Source organism: Melospiza melodia, chromosome 8, assembly GCF_035770615.1.
Source record: "Melospiza melodia melodia isolate bMelMel2 chromosome 8, bMelMel2.pri, whole genome shotgun sequence".
NCBI lineage: Eukaryota > Metazoa > Chordata > Aves > Passeriformes > Passerellidae > Melospiza > Melospiza melodia.
Genome location: NC_086201.1, coordinates 1,846,282 through 1,867,842, shown reverse-complemented (window position 1 = coordinate 1,867,842; position 21,561 = coordinate 1,846,282). Strand labels below are relative to the sequence as shown.

The 21,561-nt window shown below is 41.1% G+C and overlaps 1 protein-coding gene across 1 annotated transcript in view; it reads left to right on the top strand.

Annotated features, from left to right (window-relative positions):
* LYPD6 (LY6/PLAUR domain containing 6) overlaps positions 1–14,861 on the top strand; it is a 31,930-nt gene extending 17,069 nt beyond the window's left edge. Inside the window, exons 2-5 of the mRNA XM_063161346.1 lie at positions 9,647–9,806; positions 11,372–11,470; positions 12,874–13,004; positions 14,682–14,861. Of these exons, the coding sequence (XP_063017416.1) occupies positions 9,689–9,806; positions 11,372–11,470; positions 12,874–13,004; positions 14,682–14,861 (528 nt within the window). The 5' untranslated portion in view covers positions 9,647–9,688. The remainder of the gene's footprint in view (positions 1–9,646; positions 9,807–11,371; positions 11,471–12,873; positions 13,005–14,681) is intronic.
* The last annotated feature ends 6,700 nt before the right edge of the window (positions 14,862–21,561 follow it).

Sequence of the window (21,561 nt, the reverse complement as noted above, 5' to 3'; positions counted from 1 at the left end):
ATTTTAGCATCAGAAAAATGAATTAATATTCAGTTATTCAGAGCATTTTGTCCATCTGTACATTGTAATGACATAAATGAAAAGGAGTGACTTTCTGCACAAGGGTAAAGAATTTTCTGTGGGAAGGCACCAGGACTCAGCTTTCCAGGACATTTATGTGATAAAAACCAGGGAGAAATCCAAAATTTCCACCTCAGGAATATCCACTGAGACCCCTCATTGCGGTGTTGGAAGTTTGAAACCATCCTGAGAGCTAAAATGGGGATGGAGTTTTACAGCTTCCCATCGTGCTGGGGAGGAGTTTTCTCTTAATTAGTCCTTTTTTCATCATCAAGTTGGAAAAATAAAGGAATTAAATGTTTTGGTTTTTTTTTTTTTCTGTGAGGAAAAGTGGAAATTAATTTGCCTAGGATTTCGAATAACACTGGAAATTCTTAAGGAGCACAGGGTTTGGTTTGGGTTCTGCTAGGTTTTGTTTTTCTGGAAAAACTAATGAAAATCTTCATGAATTAAGGATTTGTTTACTCCGTGGATTAACCAGACAGCTGAAAGTACATGAATTAGTCAGTTCTCGTTTGGGTTTATTGCATATTATTTAATGATATGTCGATTTTCTAATTTATACCAAAATAAAGCGTACATTAAAACTGGAGTAGGATAATTTTGAGTAAAGCTTTTGGAGGAAAATATCTGAAATTTGGTGTCACAAGATAGAAAATACGAAATCAGATTAATTTTGCTCTTTAAATATAATTAATTGTGACAATTTCTGCAAAGAGATTTACAGCAAAATTTGTTACAGTCCTTATGGAGTGAAGGGTGGCAGCAGAAATTATAAAATAGAACAAGAAACTCTCATTTATTTGGATTCAGAGAAACATGAGCTACTTTATCAAGAGAAAATGAGAATGAGGTACTTATCTAAAGGGTCCTTGTAGGAGGCTCGGGTCCTTGGTCATTAGATTTTACGGAGATGTCGGAATTGTACAGCTGGGAATGGCCAAGCCATTCCCAATTCCCCGTTATTTCCCTGAGGGTTGCCGTGGCATCTTCTCCAGCCTGGTTTGAGATCTTTGGAAATGTGGAAAGCAGAGGTGTTGTCCTCCTAAGTGTCCCCTCCTTTTGTGGCTTCCCTGGATTTTGGGTGCCTTGTGCCAACGGGAATTCACGCGCGGGTCGGGAAATAAAAAATGGGATGAACTCTGGGTGAACTGCCAGGGGAAGGGAGCCCTTCCATGGCCTCATCCCTGTGTTTCCAGGGCTGGAAAAATGACACATGGTGTTTGTTAACTGCTCCATGCGTACGTTAAATTATTTGGGGGGAAACCACGGCATTACAGCGGGAATTGGGAAAACCGGGATTCGTTAATATCACGTAACTAAGGAGAGGCAAGGAATAAAAATGGTGATGGGTCAAAATGCTCCTCAGAGGGGAAAAGGCTGAAATTTTGGCTGTGTTGACAACAATAAAGCCTCGTTTGCGCGAGGTGACGTTGGCGGGGCCGAGCAGAGCTCGCTCCGGGCGCGGCTGCGGCTCGGTGCCTAATCTAGCATGGCAAATGTGCGAGGTGATGTCCCAGAGGAACTGTCACAAATCCCGCTGGAGAGGCATCGGGAGAGCGGGGACACAATGGTGCAGATTGATGTCTGGCTTTATTAAAGCACAGTTTGGCGCAGGAGGGACAGACTCCCCCTTTCATGTCCCCGTCAGCCTCTAATCAAAGAGTTTCTTATCAATACTTCTGGCGCAAAGATACTGAATGCAGAATAGCAGGGAAATGGGGGGGGGGAAAGAAAATATCTTTTGGAAGTGCCCTTTTCACCAATTAGATCTAGAGATGTCACTAGGCTGGGGTTTAATTTGGCCCGAGCACGCTTGGTTAATTGGGTAGAACTCATTTTTGTAATAATCAGGAGGGTTCGGAGCTTTGGTGCTCTGCTTTGGCCTCCCCCCAATTATTCCCTGTAACAGTCTCACAGCCAGAGCCAGAATCCTGCCTGTTGGAAAACGATGGGATTGTTTGGAGACCTATTTTCCCCATCATCCCAACGACCCTCCCTTCTCATTTTTTACTACTTGAAATATTTGTTGCTGTAGCACAAGTAAAATGCTCCAGGAGCTTACCCAGGATGACCTTGGACTCGGGAGTTGTTCCTCTGATCCTTTAAAAATACTGAGGATCCTCCTGCTCCCAAGGTTGTCCCAGTTTTCTTGACATAGTAAAAATTTAACCTTAAAATCTCATCCCATTCTATTTAAAATGCTACAAGCTGAAGCATGGACTAGGAAAATGTTTTCTTGATGGGTTTCATATCTTGGTTGCAGCTTAGATGATTTTCTAGCTCTTGTCATTAACATGGAATACATTCTCCTGGGGTTTTTTTTATTTCCCTTGTTTCTTTGGCATTGTTTTGGCAGCATTTTATTTGCTCACACTGCAATGGTCTTTCCCTTTTTCCCGGTAACTGGGATGCTCTTGCTTGGTTTAAGTAGGAAAGATGGTCCAGGATGATCCCAATTGCTGTTTCCACATGGAGCAAAATTTAATTTTGTGCGTTCCCCTTCCTCCTTTTGCCACGAGAGTTTCCTGAGGAGGAAGAAGGCAACGTGTGATCCACAGAAATCCCATCCCTGCCTTGGGAAGAGGAGCCCTTTCAGCTGCCCCACTGAACTCAAATATTTATTTAGGGAATAATTTAGCTGCTCTCCTCCCCTTGGCCACTGGAACTCAGCAACTGGGGGTTTTTGCTTCTTATTAGCAGGAAAATCCCAGGATTTCTGTGCTCACGCATGGTTTCCTTATCCTGTCTGCGTGGAGCCGGGCTGTCTGGGGGCTCTCCATGCACTGAGGTCAGCCTGTGTGCTGAGGGGCTTCCAAAATTCCCAAACTGAGCAAAATCCTGATCCCCCGCATCCCCCCAGACTTTCTGCCCATTTTGCTTTTCATGCAAAAACTGGGAATAGGTCTTGAAATGATTTGTTGGATCATCCATAACCATTTTCCTGCTGGTTCGGAGGTGTTCATGGTCACGGGTTTGAATATTCCATGTAATTTAAAGGAAGGAAAAGTGGTGTCCCTGTGCCACATTCATGGAGTAAAATGGGAATGAATTATCTCTAACTTGGAATATTTCACCTGCTCAGAATTTGCAGAAATTATATTTTCTTATATCCTGGCTGAATTTTAAGTTCACTTTCCCCCACCCTGTCATTAATGCCAAATATTAAGTGTCTTAGATATTCCAGTAAAATATATTTATTCCATCCCTGTGTTTTTCTGAAGCCTAACTATCCCGAGGATAAATGGAAGTGACATTTTACCCTGAATCATTAAAAGATGGAAGGATTTAAGAAAAGTTTCACTGGTGGGACTGAAAATATGAGTGATTCAGGTTGAAAACAGAAGCCAAGTGCTGGCTGTAAAATAACCTTGGAATCACATCCTGTGAAAGATTAAATTGCATCCGAGGGAAGGCGGCGTGAGAGGGAACATATTGTCCCCCCCTTCACTTCCCCAGGTCTGGGGCTTTTAGCTCAATGAACTCCAGGCTTTGTAATTAGCAGCCAAGGCGATTAGATGGGCCACGTTCCTGGGAGTAATTAGTGCACTAATTGTGTTTGATTGTTTAATTACTCTTGCTCGCTGTAATTGAGGAGAGGCAGCGAACCCCTCTGCGAGAGCTCTGAGAGGTTCCTTGGATACAAGAGCTTTACCGTGTCCCATTTTATGGGGAGGGGCATGCACATTTAACCATTCCTGGGGTGAAACTGCCAAGAAAATCCCCTAAATAGCACGTGGAAAAAAGCTGGATTTGGAGGCAATTCATAAAAATTTCAGGGTTTTTTTCATAACCTTTTGACACGTGTGGTGGGAACCAAAAGAAATAAATAGAATAGACACAAAAAGGCTGAGCAGGATAAAGGAGAAGGGGGAAAAAGGCAATTAGAGCTGGAGAAGTTGCAAATAGTCCTTCGGATTGTTGTCTGGGATCCGGCACAGCTGCCAGATGGAAAACGTTCCATTGCCATTCCGATTTGTCTTTGGATAGTGATGACACAGGCAGAGAGCTGGGCTTGGATTTGGAGGCTGGAGGGAGATGAAAACTAACCCAAATATTGTAAATTCAGTCATGAAAAGTCCAACCTGTAGCTTTGTGTGACCTGGAAGAAAGGCAGGAGGAAAATCTGCAGAGTTATTTAGGAAAGTCATATTGGGATGTGCAGGAGGGAATTCCTGGAGGGAAGACTCTGCCTCCAGAACAGCTCTTCCAGCCTCGTCAGGCTGCTCAGAGTTCCCATGTCCTTGTTTCCCACTGAGGAATGATCACCCTAGGGCAGAGGAAGGATGGCCCAGCAGAACAGAAACAGCCTTGGTGGCCTCTCACAGAGGGCACTGCCTGGCCATGCTGTGATTGCTGCTTTAGGCCTCAGGAAGCCTCCTGCCCACTGACAGGGAATTTTTCCTGGCTTTTGCTGGCTTATTTCATGCAAGGAAGAGTTGATTTGGGGAGCTCTGAGATGGAGGCCCTTCCAAGGGGAAGGATAACAGGAAATGTCAGGGTGAAATTAGTTGGAACCTTGTAGGAACTTGGAGGTGTGGCCCAGACAGCAAGGAGGAGATGAGGAGGAAGGTTGGGATGAGCTGTCAGCAGAATCATCAACCTCCTCCTGTGAGGGACAATCATCAGCCTCCCACCAACCAGGCAACTTCCCACTGCCCTAGAAATCCAGGGAGAGCAGGGAAATGCTCCATCTCCCCCTGGAGCGAGGTGGAAGGCCCTGAACGCCACAACCTGTGCCGTGCTTGTGTGAGGAGAACCACAGAAATACCCATGAGTCAAGAATTTCTTCCTGCCTGGCATTGGCTGAGTGTTTGTACGGGAAATTCGGTGTCTGACTCCCTTTTTTTATCCTTCCTGGAATGGTGTTTTTACTGCAAAGCTGCACCTGGCCCAGCTCAGGGGTTTGATCGTGGTCAGCCAGCTGACCTGAGGGGGACAGGAGGGATAAAGCCATCCTTTAAAATAACTGTCCCCTCCATCAACCCTTCTCCCCTAAACCCAGAGCCCTGATATCCGGCCTCCTCTCCGGGGAGGGTTGGGACCTTCCATTGTCCCCAGAGCCGGTGCCAGCGAGGCCGAGATGTCCCCTCCCTAATGAGCGCTGACAAGTGGGCAACTGGGCTGCTGCTCAGGGCCTCCCATGGCTCATTTACACCACGGTGGGGCAAAGGCCAGGCCGGAGTAATCCGGAATGGGAGCTGTAGGAAAGGCATTTTGTGCTGTTCTTGTGAGCCAGCAAGGCCTCCTGATAAGGAAAGCCCCATATCTCTCTGAGGAAGACACCAAGGTTGTCACCATTGTGAGAGGTGAAGAAGGAGAGAAAGTTAAAATATACAGACTCCAGCTGGCTCACAGAGCGACCTGGATCCTTGTTCACCTACTGAGAACTTTCTTTGTCTCTAACCAATGGGCAGTGAATGTGTCTGTTGAGTAAATGTAAATATCTTGAAAAACTATAAAAGCAAATGTTATTGTAACAAATCCCTCTCTCTTGCACCCTTCTGGTGGAGTCTTGGTACTTGGCGCTGTGTCACGCTCGGGGAACGGCCTTTCCACCTCCGAGATGCCACTGGAGCAGGGCAGAGGGAGTTAACAGGGATGGGATTTCTGTGTCAGCACCCAGGCCCTCTCACACACTGATTGCATGATCCAAATGATCCAAACCCAAATGTGGGACTTGTTCTTGGATTCTCTGCTGCTCACAGTGACCCCCAGATGTGTCAGAAATTCTCTTTTCCCAGCCCTGTGCTCAAAGAAGGAGTCAGAGCTCTTCAGTTCTCAGTCTCAAGGCTGTTCATTGTTCCTTATCTATAAAATTCTTTCTCTTGTCCAGCTGAAGTCTGTTCAGCAAGACAAGAGGAAGACAGCACTCCGCCTGCCCCAGGGTGGTGTTATCTTTTTATACTAAAAACTACATGTACAATATTTACAATTACTGCCCAATGCCCATCACCTGTGTGAGACAGTGAGCTTCTACTCTGAACCAATCCCAAAGTGCCACCAGCACAGCAGGAGATGGAGGCAGAGAAGAGGAAGGAGAAAGGCTGGACATGCCCAGATTCCTCCATCTTGTCCCCTGAACCCCCGTTCTAAAAACCCCAAAATCCATGTGAGGAGCTGAGGGAATTCTGAGGGAAAAACTATCTGCCCATGCCTCGTATCTGCTCTGCCAGCAGAGGTTTAGCCCTGGAGTAGGTGGTACACCACCAATAATTCTTGAAAATAAAAGTTTTGTACAAAGTTTGGCTGTTTTAGCTGAAAGTCCTGGACTAAAAGGGGCCTGAATGCAAAACCCTTTATGCCTTTGGTGATGCATTTTAGGGTTTATAGCATTCCTAAAGAATGCTATAAGCCCTAAAGAATCCACCATTGCAGAAAATTAGGATTTTGGGAATCAACTAAATTTTTTGTCAAATGTTTGGAGACAGTACATTTTATCTATATATCTATATTAATATTGCCTTCCTTACATTTTATTTTTACATGTAACACCAGAGAAAATGAGTGGGCTGAACATTAAATTAATATATAATTAATTGAATATTTAATATACAGTTTTTGGATGTTGAGTTTTAAAGTATTTAATATTACTTTAATGCAATAATATTTTTTGCCACTCCACTCTCTGTAATCGTCATTACCTTAAATGTCACCAAATATTTGCCCCCCATGAAACAGAACTATGTGTACTCCATCTGTTCATACTCAAAATATTCATGGAATATTAAATATTTAGGTTTTTGGCACTGGGTATTTCCATGTTTGTAGAAATTCCTGGTTTTACCATACCTGTGTGTATGGAATGAGCAGGTGGAATATGGTCATGGTGACAATAATGGTGGCAGGTTCTTGCCACATGAGGACTTCCCTAAATTACATGGTTTGAAATTTTGGCCCTGCTTGCCTTGCTCTGGACAATTTTCTAACCCAGAGGATTTTAAAATTGCAATTCTTTGCCTGTGATTAAACCTGTTTCAAACTGAAAATGGAGGTGGGGCAGTGAATTCTCTCCGTTCGTTCAGGGTTTCTTGCCACTCATTAGGAGCTGGCAATTAGGGCCCTTGCAATTAGCAGAGGAAGGATGTGGATGTTTTTAGGGAGCAGCTGGAGGGTTTCTGACACCGGCCACTTTTCCAAACTGATGGCTGAGTGCTGCCACAGAGCATTTGGAGAGGGGCCGCGTGAGCAGTTGGTCCCTCAGAAGGGACACTGGGAAAACCAACGTCCCCAACTGCAAGGCTTTGATCAGTTCTGCAAAAACAAAAGAGTTTTGTGCTTCGGATGAGCAAACCCAACAAATTCCTGTCTCTTTGGGAGGAATTCCGGCCGTTATTTCAACCTTGCTGTGCTTTAACTTAAAATATCTCTATAATGGTTGGATGTGATGATATTGGAAGTCTTTTCCAACCTTGATTCCATGATTGTTTGTCCTTTATGTTGATAATTTGTTAATTATTGATGAGAGTTGGAGTTGAGCTGTGATGAGCTCCTCTTTTTGGGATGTGAATCCTCATTTTTTGGTGCTGTAGCTCAGTATCAAATCCTCATTTTTTGCTCCTGGTGGTCTCACTGCAAACTGCTGATGTCTTAAAATGAAGAGTGGGGCTTGTGAAACCTTCCTGGTGTTATTTGGGGTAAAAAAAATAGTCCCAAATTCCAAATTCTGCCTCCAGATCCCACATGGACCCATTTCTTTCATCTTCCACGTGGTTGGGAGAGGTTTATTTCCTGTCTGCTTTTAATCAGGATTTCATTCTCCCCTGGCTGCGAGGGATCAATGGAGTAAATCCAAAATTCCCTCTTCATAAGGTTGAAGCAACAAAGTTTAAAGCACCAGGCTGTGTGTTATCTTTTTTCGTCATATTTTTTATGGATTTCACTGTGTTTTAATAAAAAAGCTGTTTGTAGATAACAGCAGGGACAATGACAACCTTTGTGCTGCTGGTCCTGGGTGGATTTCTGCTGTGGGACAAACATTTGGAGGTGACATTCCCAACCCCATCATATCTTTCCTGAAAAAAAAAAATCAACAAAAAATAAAATTTATTAGATAATAACCACCACATATTCAGAGCTGCTTAGGAATTATCTGGGTGTTGCAGATCTTTTGGTTGATCAGGATGGAAAAACTCATCCCAGCCCTGTGTGTTCTGGGTGGATTCCAAAGGAAACCATCGGCTCCAGCCGGGCTCAGCAGCCGCATCCTTTCAGGATTTTCCTGTCACGTTTGATTTTTGAGGCACTTTGATAATTTTTAAAGTTTTCTAATAATCTGAGCTGTGTATTTAAGGATTTTTTAGTCTTGTCTGCCCCTGAGCTGTGTATTTAATGATTTTTTAGTGTTTTCTGCCCCACAGCCTGGGGTTGGGATGGTCTCAGCAATGGTACCACAGTGGGTATTGGGTTCTGCTTTAATTAGTTCACATCAGTCAGGGACTTGGGAAAAATACACCAAAATATTTATTAATGGCATAATAAAGGGAATAAACCCCTTTGGAGCATGGATGAGGAAAATTCAATGGTGACTTTGTTTGTAGCTCTGAGATGGAGGCTTTTCCAAGAGAAAATGCCAAGATGAAATCAGTAGGAACCTCACAGGATCATGGAGATGTGGCCCAGCCAGTGAGGAGGAGTCAGGATGAAGGTGGAGATGAGGTGTCCTGTGGGACCAGCCAGCTTCCCACAGCACTGGAAATCCAGGGAGATCCTTTCTCCACCTTTTCCACCGACTTAAATGTGCTGTGTGGGACGCGGTTTTACAAATCAGAACCAACCCACTGACACTGACAGGAAAATCTGGAGAAATTTGGATCTAAAGAGAAAAAAATGTTGCTGTTTCCTCCTGAAAAGCAACTTGGAACCAGATTAATGGGGTCCTTTTTACTTCATGTTATCCATTCCCTTTAACTCCATATTATCCATTCCCTTTAACTCCATATTATCCATTCCCTTTAACTCTGCATTTTCCATTCCTTTTAACTCCATATTTTCCATTCCTTTCAGCCATGCTGTATCCTTGTCAATTTAAGTGTTTCACCTGTGAAAAGACTTCAGATAATTATGATTTTGGTGTTTATTGATGCCAAATTAACCAGAGGAGTTGGAGGCTCCGGGACTGGGTTATGGGGAGAAGGTGGTGGCCAAGTCTTTCTGGGTTTTCTCTGCTCATCCCTGCTCCAGCCAGAAAAGAGGGATTGGCCATGGGAATGGCTGCCCAGGGAGATGCTGGAGTCGCCATCCCTGGAGGTTTGTAAGGACAGCCTGGATGTGGCCCTCAGTGCCATGGTTCACCATTTGGCTTCTGAGGAGGTGGCAGCACCTTGAGGAGGGATTGAAAGTGCCCCAGAAGTGCTGCCAGGAGAGCAATTAAGGAATTAGGCCTGGTTTGGTGAGATAAATTAGGACAGAGGCTGCTGTTGAGAGCTGGAGGTGCAGCACAGTGGTTTTGTTCCCTGTGGGGCTGTGGAACAGGAGCAGCTCTTTGCCTCGGCGGGACAAGGCCGTGTCTGTCACAGGTTGGACCCAATGGTCTCGGAGGTGTTTTCCAGCCCGGATAACTCTGGCATTCTGTGACTCTGCCCAGGTGGGGATCTCGGCCGCCGCATGAGCAGGTGCTGGCCGGGCCATGGCCTGGCCACCAAGGCTGCTCCTGCTGCTCCTGCTGCTGCTGCTGCCCGGCCGCGCTCCGGCCGCGCGGAGCCGCGACTTCACCGCCAAGGACATCGTCTACCTCCACCCCTCCAGTAAGTCACCTCCCCCTGACACCCTAAGTTGTTGTGAGGGTCCCCAGGACAAGGCCAGAGATGAGAATTCACCCCAAGTTCTCAGAAGGCTGGTTTATTATATTATGAAGTTATTCTATATTAAAAGAAATTGTATACTAGAACTATACTAAAGGAAGAGAAAGGAGACATCAGAAAGTGTCACGGACATATTTTATGAAAAATCCTTTTGCTAGGATTTTTCCTCCTGAGAAGCTGAGAGGCCTCAGGAACAAAATGTATACAATGATTATCTGCTGCTGTGGAATGCAACAGGTGCATCTGTGATTGGGCTCATGTGGTTGTTTCTAATTAATGGCCAGTCACAGTCAGCTGGCTCAGACTCTCTGGTCAGTCACAAGATTTTATTATCATTCCATTCCTTTCTATTCCTTGCTTGCTTTGATGAAATCCTTCCTTCTATTCTTTTAATATAGTCTTAATATATAATTTTCTTCTAATATAATATATATCATAAAATAATAAATCAGCCTTCTGAAACATGGAGTCAACATTCTCGTCTCTTCCCTTGTTGGGGTTGCTTGCAAATTCCACATTTGGTGAGCCCCAAGTAAAGAACATTGCCACAAGAAGGCTCGACAAGAATGAATGATAAAAACCCGTGACACGCTCAGAGAGTCTGACACAGCTGTCTGTGATTGGATGTTGAATTAAAACAATTCACCTGCTGGGTAAACAATTCTCCAAATCACATTCCAGAGGAGCACAACGTGGAGAAGCTGAGGCCTCTCATCTTGCCAGGGGAGGAGGTGATGAGGAGGAGGGTGAAGATGTGGCCCTTGGGGCCGTCGAGGTTCGAAGCGCTGATAAATGTGACCTGTTCACCATTTGGCTTCTGAGGAGGTGGCAGCACCTTGAGGAGGGATTGAAAGTGCCCCAGAAGTGCTGCCAGGAGAGCAATTAAGGAATTAGGCCTGGTTTGGTGAGATAAATTAGCGCAGAGGCTGCTGTTGAGAGCAGGAGGTGCAGCACAGTGGTTTTGTTCCCTGTGGGGCTGTGGAACAGGAGCAGCTCTTTGCCTCGAGGGGACAATCCCCAGAGTGTTTCAATCCACCTGATATGTTGTTATCAGCGCTGATAAAGCCGCAGTGTTGATATGAGCTCTGATTCCAGGGCAATGAGCGCTCCCAGCTCCCATTAGCTCCCTTTGAAGTCAGCCCTGGGCACTTTGGCTGGGTAAACACAGCTGGAACGGGTCCACAGCGACCTAAATGTGCTGTGGGGGTCGGGGTTTTACAAATCAGGACCAACCCGCTGGCACTGACAGGAAAATCTGGAGAAATTTGTGTGTAAAGAGAAAAACTATTGCTGTTTTCTCCAAAAAAGCAGCATGGAACCAGATTGACGGGGTTATTTTAACTCCATTATCATTCCTATTAATTCCATGTTTTGTATTCCTTTCAGCTACACCGTATCCTCTTGGATTTAAGTGTTTCTCCCGAAAAGCAGTGTAGAACCAGATTAATGGGGTTATTTTAACTCCATTTTCCATTCCTTTTTAACTCCATATTTTGCATTCTTTTCAGCCACGCCATATCCTCACGGATTTAAGTGTTTCACCTGTGAAAAGGCCTCGGATAATTACGAGTGCAACCGCTGGGCTCCGGATGTTTACTGCCCCCGAGGTAACCAGCCCCATCCCAACCCAACGGAGCCCCCTTATTCCCAGAAACGTGGGATTCTGGAGTTCATCCCTTAAGCTTTTCTGTCTCCTTGCAGTGGATGAGGTTGAGGACTCGGAGCTATTCCCTGTTTTCCTCTGGCTCAGCTGGAGGATTCAATCAGGCTGGTGTTGCTTTCCCAAAATTCCAGACTGGTTTGGCTGGGAAGGGACCTTAGAGCTCATCCCATTCCATGGTCATGGACACTTCCATGATCCCAGGGTGCTTCGAGCATCCAACCTGACCTTGGACTCTTCCAATCCAGCATTTCCTTCCTATTTCTCCTGCTGGCTGAATCTCAGGAATCCAGGAGCCTTATTTCTCTTAATGGTGAATACAGAGCCAATTTCTGGCTGTGTTCACCTCCCTCCCCTATGGCACAAATCCACATTCAGGGCAGCCACAGCTGGAATTTTGGTATTTTATTTGATCCCATAAATCCCCTTGGAGTCTGAAATTGGGAACAGCTCTTTAAAAACCCTTTAATAAAACACTCAAATATCAGATCTGAGCTGCCCAGATCTCCCCTTCCTTCACCAGTTCTCTTCTGAGACAGAGAAACAAAACCATCAAAAAATATAGAGATTATCCGCAGCCCCTGTGAATCCCATTTAGCTGGGTTGTTTTGGGATTTTGCCTTTGGGAAATGTTTATTTTGGAAGGAGATGACCCTGCTGTGTTTGCAGCCTGTGTCAGGCTCGTTATCAGCCCAGAATTTGCTTCCTTTGAGCTCAAATCAGCAGCAATAAAACCCTCAAGCTGGCTGGCATGGCACCAGACCAGTATTCCCAGATAAATCCTTGTTTGGACAGGAGAAAGGGGCAATAGGGACCTGAGCACATAAATATCTCTATGTTTTTTTAGGGACAAGGTGCTGCTTCAGACAGCACATGATATACAATAAAGACATCAAAATTTGGTATTTTTTTAAAGATCCCATGATTGGAAAAAAAAAATCCAGCATTTCTTTCCTATTTCTCCTGCTGGAGGACTCTCAGAGAAAGGGAATTAGGCAGATAAATATTTCTCATTTTTTAGGGACAAGGTACTGCTTCAGCCAGCACATGATATACAATAAATACATCAAAAATGGTATTTTTTGAAAAGTTCCATGATTTGATAAAAATCCAGGTTTTCTTTTCTATTTCTCGTGCTGGTGGAATCTCAGAGAAAGGGAATTGGGCAGATAAAGACATTTCCATGTTTTTAGGGACAAGGTACTCCTTCAGCCAGCACATGATCTACAAGAAATACATCAAAAATTGGTATTTTTGAAAACATTCCACAATTTGATAAAAATGTAAGATTTATTTCCTATTTCTCCTGCTGGAATTGGGCAGCTAAAGACTTTTCCATGTTTTTTTTAGGGACAAGGTACTGCTTCAGCCAGCACATGATGAGGGCCAGCGGGGAGAGCGTGTCTGTCACCAAGCGCTGCGTGGCCCTGGAGGAGTGTCTGAGCACGGGCTGCACCTACATCAGGCACGAGGAGTACAAGGTGGGAGAAACAGAGAAAAATTATAGAATTAGGGGTTGTTTTGTAAATATAGCATGTGCAGATATTGGTAAAAATGAAAATATAATATAATGTAACATAATGTAATGTAATATAACGTAATATAACGTAATATAATATAACGTAATATAATATAACGTAATATAATATAACGTAATATAATATAACGTAATATAATATAATATAATATAATATAATATAATATAATATAATATAATATAATATAATATTTATTACATTATTATATACTACATATTATATATAGTAGATGTTGTAAATATTATCATTATATAACATTCAGTAAAATATTTTAATTTTCTATGTATATAATATAATACAATATATATTATTATATATAATAGTATATGTATAATATATAACAGTTTTATATATTATATATGTATAATATATACTGTATATAATATATGTACAATGTATATATAATGTATAAATTATATATACATATTCTATATCTAATATATACCGTATATTGTAATATTTTAGATATAATATAGTCTATAATAATATACCATATATATTTGATATATTAGCATGTAATATATAACGTGTGCTGTATATATTATGTAATATATATGATATATTCCTAATAGAGACAACATATTAGATATAATATAATAGCAAATATAGAAATATAGGATAATATAGAAGACAATATATAATAAAATATATATTATATATGAAATATATAATAATGTTATCTAAAATATATAATAGATAGAAATATTATATAAAAGAAATAGTATATAAAATACAATAGATATAGTATGTAATTTGTATTGTACATTATATATAATATACAATATATTTACATATATACAAAATATTGTGAATACAATATGTAACAATATATAATAGTATACAATACATGATATATAATATATAATGTACATGATACAATATATACAATATATTCTCTCTATGTTAAATATATTTTATACATATAATAAATTTATATGTAATATATAAAAGGAATTATCTATATATTGAAATACATATACAATATACTATATAATACCCTTATATATCCTTAATATATCAATATAATATATCTATATATCAATAAATACGGCCTATGGGATGTAATATAAAAAACAATATACAACTATATTTAATAACACATAATATATTTCATATGTTATATATCATATAATGTTACATTTTAATATTATATATAATATCTACTATATACAATATGTGCAGTGTATATATAATGCTTAAATTATATGTATATAGTATATAATAAATTTTGTATATTATTTAAAGTATGTATTATATAATACGTATATTAGGTATATATACGTATATATAATATTTATCCATCATATATATAATATTATTGATAGAAATTAAAATTTATGGAGTAATTGGAGTGCCAGAAGTCTGGCTGGGTCAATGGGTAAATTCAGCATCGGCTGAAATCGAAATTCCTTTGGGAATGATTAAAAAGGGAGGGGGGAAAAGGGAAAGAAAAAGAAGGGAGAAAATCATGTTCTCTCAATAGATGGGTTTTTAAAGAGAGGAAGGAGAGGGGAAAAAAAGGAGAGATAAATCCCAGGGAGCTCCTTTGCTAAGGTACCGTTATTTTCCCTTCATTTTCCCGCCTGGAATCCCTCATTCCCCGTCCGTCTGTCCGCGCAGGTGTGCACGTCGTGCTGCGAGGGCAGCATCTGTAACCTGCCGCTGCCGCGGAACGCCTCGGACGCCGTGTTCGCCACGCTGGCCCCGCTCAGCGCCGCCGCGGGCCCGGCCCCGCTCGGCCCCGCCGCGCTCGGGCTGGCGCTGCTGGCACAGCGCTGCCTCACGGCCGCGGGACGCTGACCGCCACAGGGACCGCCACAGGGACAGAGACAGAGACAACGAGAGCTTCAGCGACAGAGACCGGACAGCGACCGGGACAGGGACCCGACAGTGACAGCGACAGGGACAGAGACCGGACAGAGACCCGGCAGTGACGGCGACAGGGACAGCGACAGGGACAGGGACAGCCACAGGGACACGACAGAGACCGGACAGAGACCCGGCAGGGACAGCGACAGAGACAACGAGAGCTCCAGCGACAGAGACCGGACAGTGACCGCGACAGGGACAGAGACCGGACAGCGAGAGAGACGGCAGCAGCAACGGGACAGCGACTGAGATCGGGACAGGGATTGCGACAGGACAGCGACAGGAACAGAGACAGAGACCAGACAGTGACAGGGACAGTGACAGAGACAGCGAGAGCGACGAGACAGTGACGATGATAGGGACGGTAACAACGACAGCGACAGGACAGTGACGATGACAACCGCAGTGACAACGACAGTGATACAGACGGTGAAGGACAAAGACAGTGACAATGACAGTGACAGAGACTGCGACAGGATAGGGACGGTTACAACGACAGCGACAGCGACCGGACAGTGACCGCGACAGTGACAGAGACAGCGACGGGACAGCGACCGCGACAGGACGGGGATGGTGTTTGGGACGGTAACAATGACAACGACAGCGACAAGACGGTGATGGTGACAACGACAGGGCAGGGACGGGACAGTGGTGACAGTGACAGGGACCGTGACAGGACAGGGACGGTAACAATGACAACGGCAGGATAGTGACGGTGACAACCACAGTGACAACTACAGGACAAGGATGGGACAGTGATGGTGACAACGACAGAGACAGGGACAGCGACAGGGATGGTGACAGTGCCAAGGAGAGGACAGGGACAGGACGGTGACAAGACAGGGATAGGGATGGCGACAGGACAGTGACAGGGACAGGACGGTGACAAGACAGGGATGGCGACAGCACAGTGACAGCGCCACGCTGGCCCAGCGGAGCCAGCCCTGCACTCCCGCCCGGTTCTGGCTGATCCCGGCTTTGGGACCGCGCTTGGGAGCGGAATTCCCGCTCGGTCCCCGCTCGCTGCAGGAACTCTGGGGACAATCCCGGGACCATTCTGGAAAGGCACCAAACCCGGCCCAACCTGGGTAAAGCCCGGCTTATCCCGGCCAAGAACTGGCACTGAAGCGTTCCCGTGTCCGTGTTCCCTCGGGAACAGCCCGCTGCCATTCCCAGCTCATTAACCCCCGGCTCATTAACACGCGGTAATTAACACAGGATGGGGCTGCAGCGTTCCCGCAGCTCCCGCTCCTCTGGGATGGGCAGCGAGGAAGCAAAGGAGGAGATCCCATCACCCGGAAAACAGCTGGAATTCCTAAATTCTGCCAGAGAAATCCCTAAAAATCCACATTTCCAGGGGAAAACTACTGCAATTCCCAAGCTCCACCAGATAAATCCCTACAAATTTGTGTTTCCAGGGGAAAACTGCTGGAATTCCTAAATTCCACCAGAGAAGTCCCTAAAAGTCCTCATTTCCAATGGAACACCGCTGGAATTCCTAAATTCAACCAGAGAAATCCATAAAACTCCTCATTTCCAGCAGGAAACCACTGGAATTTCCAAACCCCAACAGAGAAGTCCATTAAAATCCTCATTTCCAGTGGCACATCGCTGGAATTCCTAAATTCAACCAGAGAAATCGATAAAAATCCACATTTCCAGCAGAAAACAGCTGGAATTCCCAAATTCAACCAGAGAAATCCCTAAAATCCGCATTTCCATTGCAAAATAGCTGGAATTCCCAAACTCCAGCAGAAAAATCCCTAAAAAATTCTAATTTCCAGCAGAAAACCACTGGAATTTCCAACCCCCATCAGAAAAATCCCTAAAAATCCGCATTTCCAGGGGAAAACTACTGGAATTCCTAAATTCCACCAGAGAAGTCCCTAAAAGTCCTCATTTCCAGCAGAAAACCATGGAATTCCTAAATTCAACCAGAGAAATCCCCAAAAATCCACATTTCCAGCACAAAACAGCTGGAATTCCCAAATTCAACAAGAGAAATCCCTAAAATCCCCATTTGCATTGGAAAATAGCTGGAATTCCCAAACTCCAGCAGAAAAATCCCTAAAAAATTCTATTTTCCAGCGGAAAACTGCTGTAATTTCCAACCCCCACCAGAGAAATCCCTAAAAATCCACATTTCCAGCAGAAAACTACTGGAATTCCTAAATTGAACCAGAGAAATCCCTAAAAATCCTCTTTTCCAGCAGGAAATCGCAGGATTTTCACCACAGAAATCCCTAAAAATCTTCTTTTCCATTGGAACACCACTGGAATCCCCAAATTCAACCAGAAAAATCCCTAAAATATTCTAATTTCCAGTGGAAAACTGCTGGAACTTCCAACCCCCACCAGAGAAATCCCTAAAATATCTTCATTTCCAGCAGAAAACCCCTGGAATTCCATCAGAAAAATCCCTGTAAATTCTCATGTCCAGCCAAAACCTGCTGGAATTCCCAAAATCCGCCAGAGAAATCCCCAAAATTCCTCATTTCCATTCACGCCCCTCAGCAGGAGGATGAGGAGCTGCTGCTCCCCCACTGGTTCAGGGGGAATATTTCCAATATTTTCCCATTTTTAACCCCAAAGCCCAGAACCTGACAGAGAGGAAATTGATCCCAGGCATCTCCTGGGATTTTTATTCCATGGGATTTTTATTCCATGAGATTTTTATTCCGTGGGATTTTTATTCCATGGGATTTTTATTCCACGGTATTTTTATTCCATGAGATTTTTATTCCATGGGATTTTTGTTCCATGGGTTCTGGGCTGTTTGGGTGACCCGTGGTGCTCGTTTTGCTGGGAAATCACGGATGCAATATTTATTTTTGGAGGTCAAGGAGGGTTTGGAAATGCTGGGAAAAAATTCCAAAATCTGCTGATCTTGCCAGGAAACAGGGATGGTTTGCAAGTCAGCGAGCCTGTAATATAGAAATGATCAAAAAGAAATGATCGAAAATAGATATAAATATAAATATATATATTAAAAATTGTTTACGTCACTTTTATAAAAGAACCAACTTTGTATTGCAAAGTCAGTAATAAAAGCAGGGTGTCATGGACTTGCTTTAAACTGTTTTTTTAATTAATTTTTTAAAAGAATCATTAATTATTCTTTCAGGAGCGAATTTTTTCCTATTCCTGCTGCAAGGTAACTTGAGCTCTATCAAATTCTGGTGTTTTTAAGGCTCAAAATGCTTTTTTTGAGGGGGATTACAGGAAATGCAGATTCCTGGAGAATCCATGTGGGATATTCTGGAAAATCAGGAATCTGCTGATGGAAGGGGCTCTCCTGAATTTTGTGGCCTTGGGGTTGAATTTCCAGGGAGATTTCTTGGAGGTTCAGGAGCAGCTCTTGCTCTTAATTAATTTAATTTAATTTAATTAATTTCATTTAATTCCAGGGATTTCTCCAGGCAAGGAAAAGCTCAGTGTGTTTTACAGGGGATGTTATTTTTTAAAAAAATAAAAATATATTTTATATATGAATTATAGATGTACATCTTTATAAAAATCGACCTTCACTGCTGTTTGTTTTGAATGATTTTTAATATAAAATCAACTTTTTTTTTGGTCTCACCCCCAGCCAAACTTGGAATTTTGCTGTCCTTTCACCCATCTCTGGTTTTAAGAGTTTTAATCTCTTTTTCTATGCAAATTCCACCTGGAGATTCCCCAAAAATTCCAAGTCTGTCCCTCCTCTGGCATCTCCCTGGATTTTCCTTTTAAGAAAAATGAAATTAAAGCCTCTGAACCGCCCCCTGCAGCAATTTGGGGTTCCCTGAGCTCCCGGGGGGTTCCAGACCCCACCAATGCTGAGCTGCACCATATTTATTTCACAGGGACCTTGCTTTGAAATGTTTAATTGTTTTTAACAGGTGTAAATCGTTGTACATTTGTATAAATAAAAGGGTTCCATTTAAATAATTCGCTGTGAGGTGTCTGATAAAATTCCAGCCATGGAATTCAAGGGGACACAAGGAAAAAAAAAAACCCAGGGCAGGATCAATGGGACAAAATGATGGAAAATGTGGAATTTTACCAGAACAGAGAGGGAAAACAGAATCCAGGAATTCCAAAATATACAGGAATTGTGTCCATTATAAAAAATTTATACCAAATTGTCCAAAGCAGAGAGGAAAAACAGAATCCAGGGATCCCAAAATTAACAGGAATTCCTCAGATCTGTGTCCAATATAAAAAAAAAAAAAAACCAAAATTTACCAATACCAGTTTATACAATGTAATAAATGATAATTGTTATTTTAATAATAAAATAATTTATACAATTTATACCTGGAGCTCCGCAGGAGGAAAACATGGAATATTTGTTATTAAAATTCCCCGAACACAGCTCATTTTGGAGATTTTTGGCTACTGGGACACAAAGGGGACAGGGACCAGTCAGGGGTTGCTGTGGATGAGCTCCATAAATAATAAATACCATAAGAGGAATTAATAATCAATGTAATAACAGGAGTTAATAAACAACAGGATGGAGTTAAATCCCTGCATTTCTTGGATTTCTGCTCGTATCCCTGCCTGTAAGGATTATTCATGTTTTGTCCCTAAATTCTGAATTTTCCTGATTTTCTCTCTCCCCCTCAGTCCCTAATTTCCTTTTCCACACATCCCTCCCTCCTGCACCACCTCTCACCTCAGGATTTCTCAAAATTCCTGGGATTTTTTTGTATTTATGGGTTTTAAACACAGGGAGCAAAGATCAGAGGGCAAAACAAAATGAGGAAGAAATGGAATTTCTGCAATTTCTGCAGGTCACCAAAGCAATCCTAAATAAATGCACTGCAGCACTTCATTCTGCTGTAATAAATAAATAAATTAATTAATTTCTTGCTTCAAGGTGGTTCAACTCCAAGTTTTTTGGGGATAAGACACAAAACCTGTGGGAAATTCCTTTTTCCTATTCCTGCTCTATCAAATTTTGGTATTTTTAAGACTCAAAATGCATATATATAAATAAATAAATAAATATATATATATATATATACACACACATACATATATATACATATATACACATATAAAATATATAAAGAAATATAAAGAAATAAATATTAATTTAAATATATCTATTTTTATACATAATATACATATTTTATATTTATAGATAAGGTTTATATATAGTATACATATATATAATATACATATATATTATTATATATGTATATATATTATATATATCATAATATACATATTATATATAATATACATATGTATAATATATAATATATAATATATAATATATTATATATATTATATAATTATATATTATATATATTATATATATTTTATATTATATTATATATATATTTTTATATTATTTTATATATATTATATTATATATATATATTATATATTATATATATTTTAAATAATATATTTTTAATATAAGACATATAAGGTTTTTTTATATTTACATATATGAGATATCTTTTCTATTTTTATATATTATATATAAATCCTCAACAGCTCAGCTCAGGAACAAGGGAAGGAATTAATTTCATATTGCTCAGACAGGCTTGATTTCCCCCCACTTCATTTCTAAAATCCAGGATTTCAGAAATATTTTTATCTATATTTGTATATTTTAGACATACATATTTTATATATTTGTATATATATATATAAAAAACAGAAAATTTTACATATATGAGATTTTTCTACAGGTAAGAGATTTACAGAGATACACTTTTATATATAGATACATATTTTAATATATATGTTTTTATATTTAAAGATTTTATAGATCTGAGATTTATAGAGCTATACTTTTATATATAGATATACATTTTATATATTTATATGTACTTCTATATATAAAGGAGTTTTTAATATATATGAGATTTATAGATACTTTTATATATAGAGATGTATTTTTATTTATTTACTTTTGATAATATAAATATGTATTTTTACATATTTATACTTTTATATATACAAAGGAGATTTTTTATAGATGAGATTTATAGAGATCTATACTTTCATAAATATATTTTTAATATATTTCTATATAGAAAATATTGGCTATTTTTTATATTTACATTATCCAGTCCCAGGCATATTGAGATCAGTTTTCCCATTTTCCTCAGTGCAGCAGGAAAATCCAAGAGTTGTCTTGGATCCCAAAAATCCTCCCAGGAATAAAAATTGCATTTCCAGTCCCTAATTATTCCCAATTATTTGAGCATCAACCACTGCACACTGATTTTTCCAAATGTTTTTTCACATTTATTCTGCAGGACTTTTACTCCTTCCACCTGGCAGAATGGAGAGTATTAATTTGATTTAAATCTCAGTTTATTTGCTCTCTCCCAAGTTAAGCACCCCTTAATAAAAATATATAAATATGTAAATATTTATGTGGAAATCAATATGTATATTTAATATGTATTATATATAAATATAATATTTATATATAAAAATGCAAATTGGGAATCCTGCACTTGTTGCAGGAGCACATCAGGAATAAAGCAGTGAACAAGGGGCTGAGGAGAAAATCCTCCAGATCCATCCCAGAATATTTCCCCTGGTGTTAATTAGCTAAGTAAATTAAAGATAATTAGCTATCAGTGTAGTAACTCAACATCAACAATCCTCTTTCCACTGG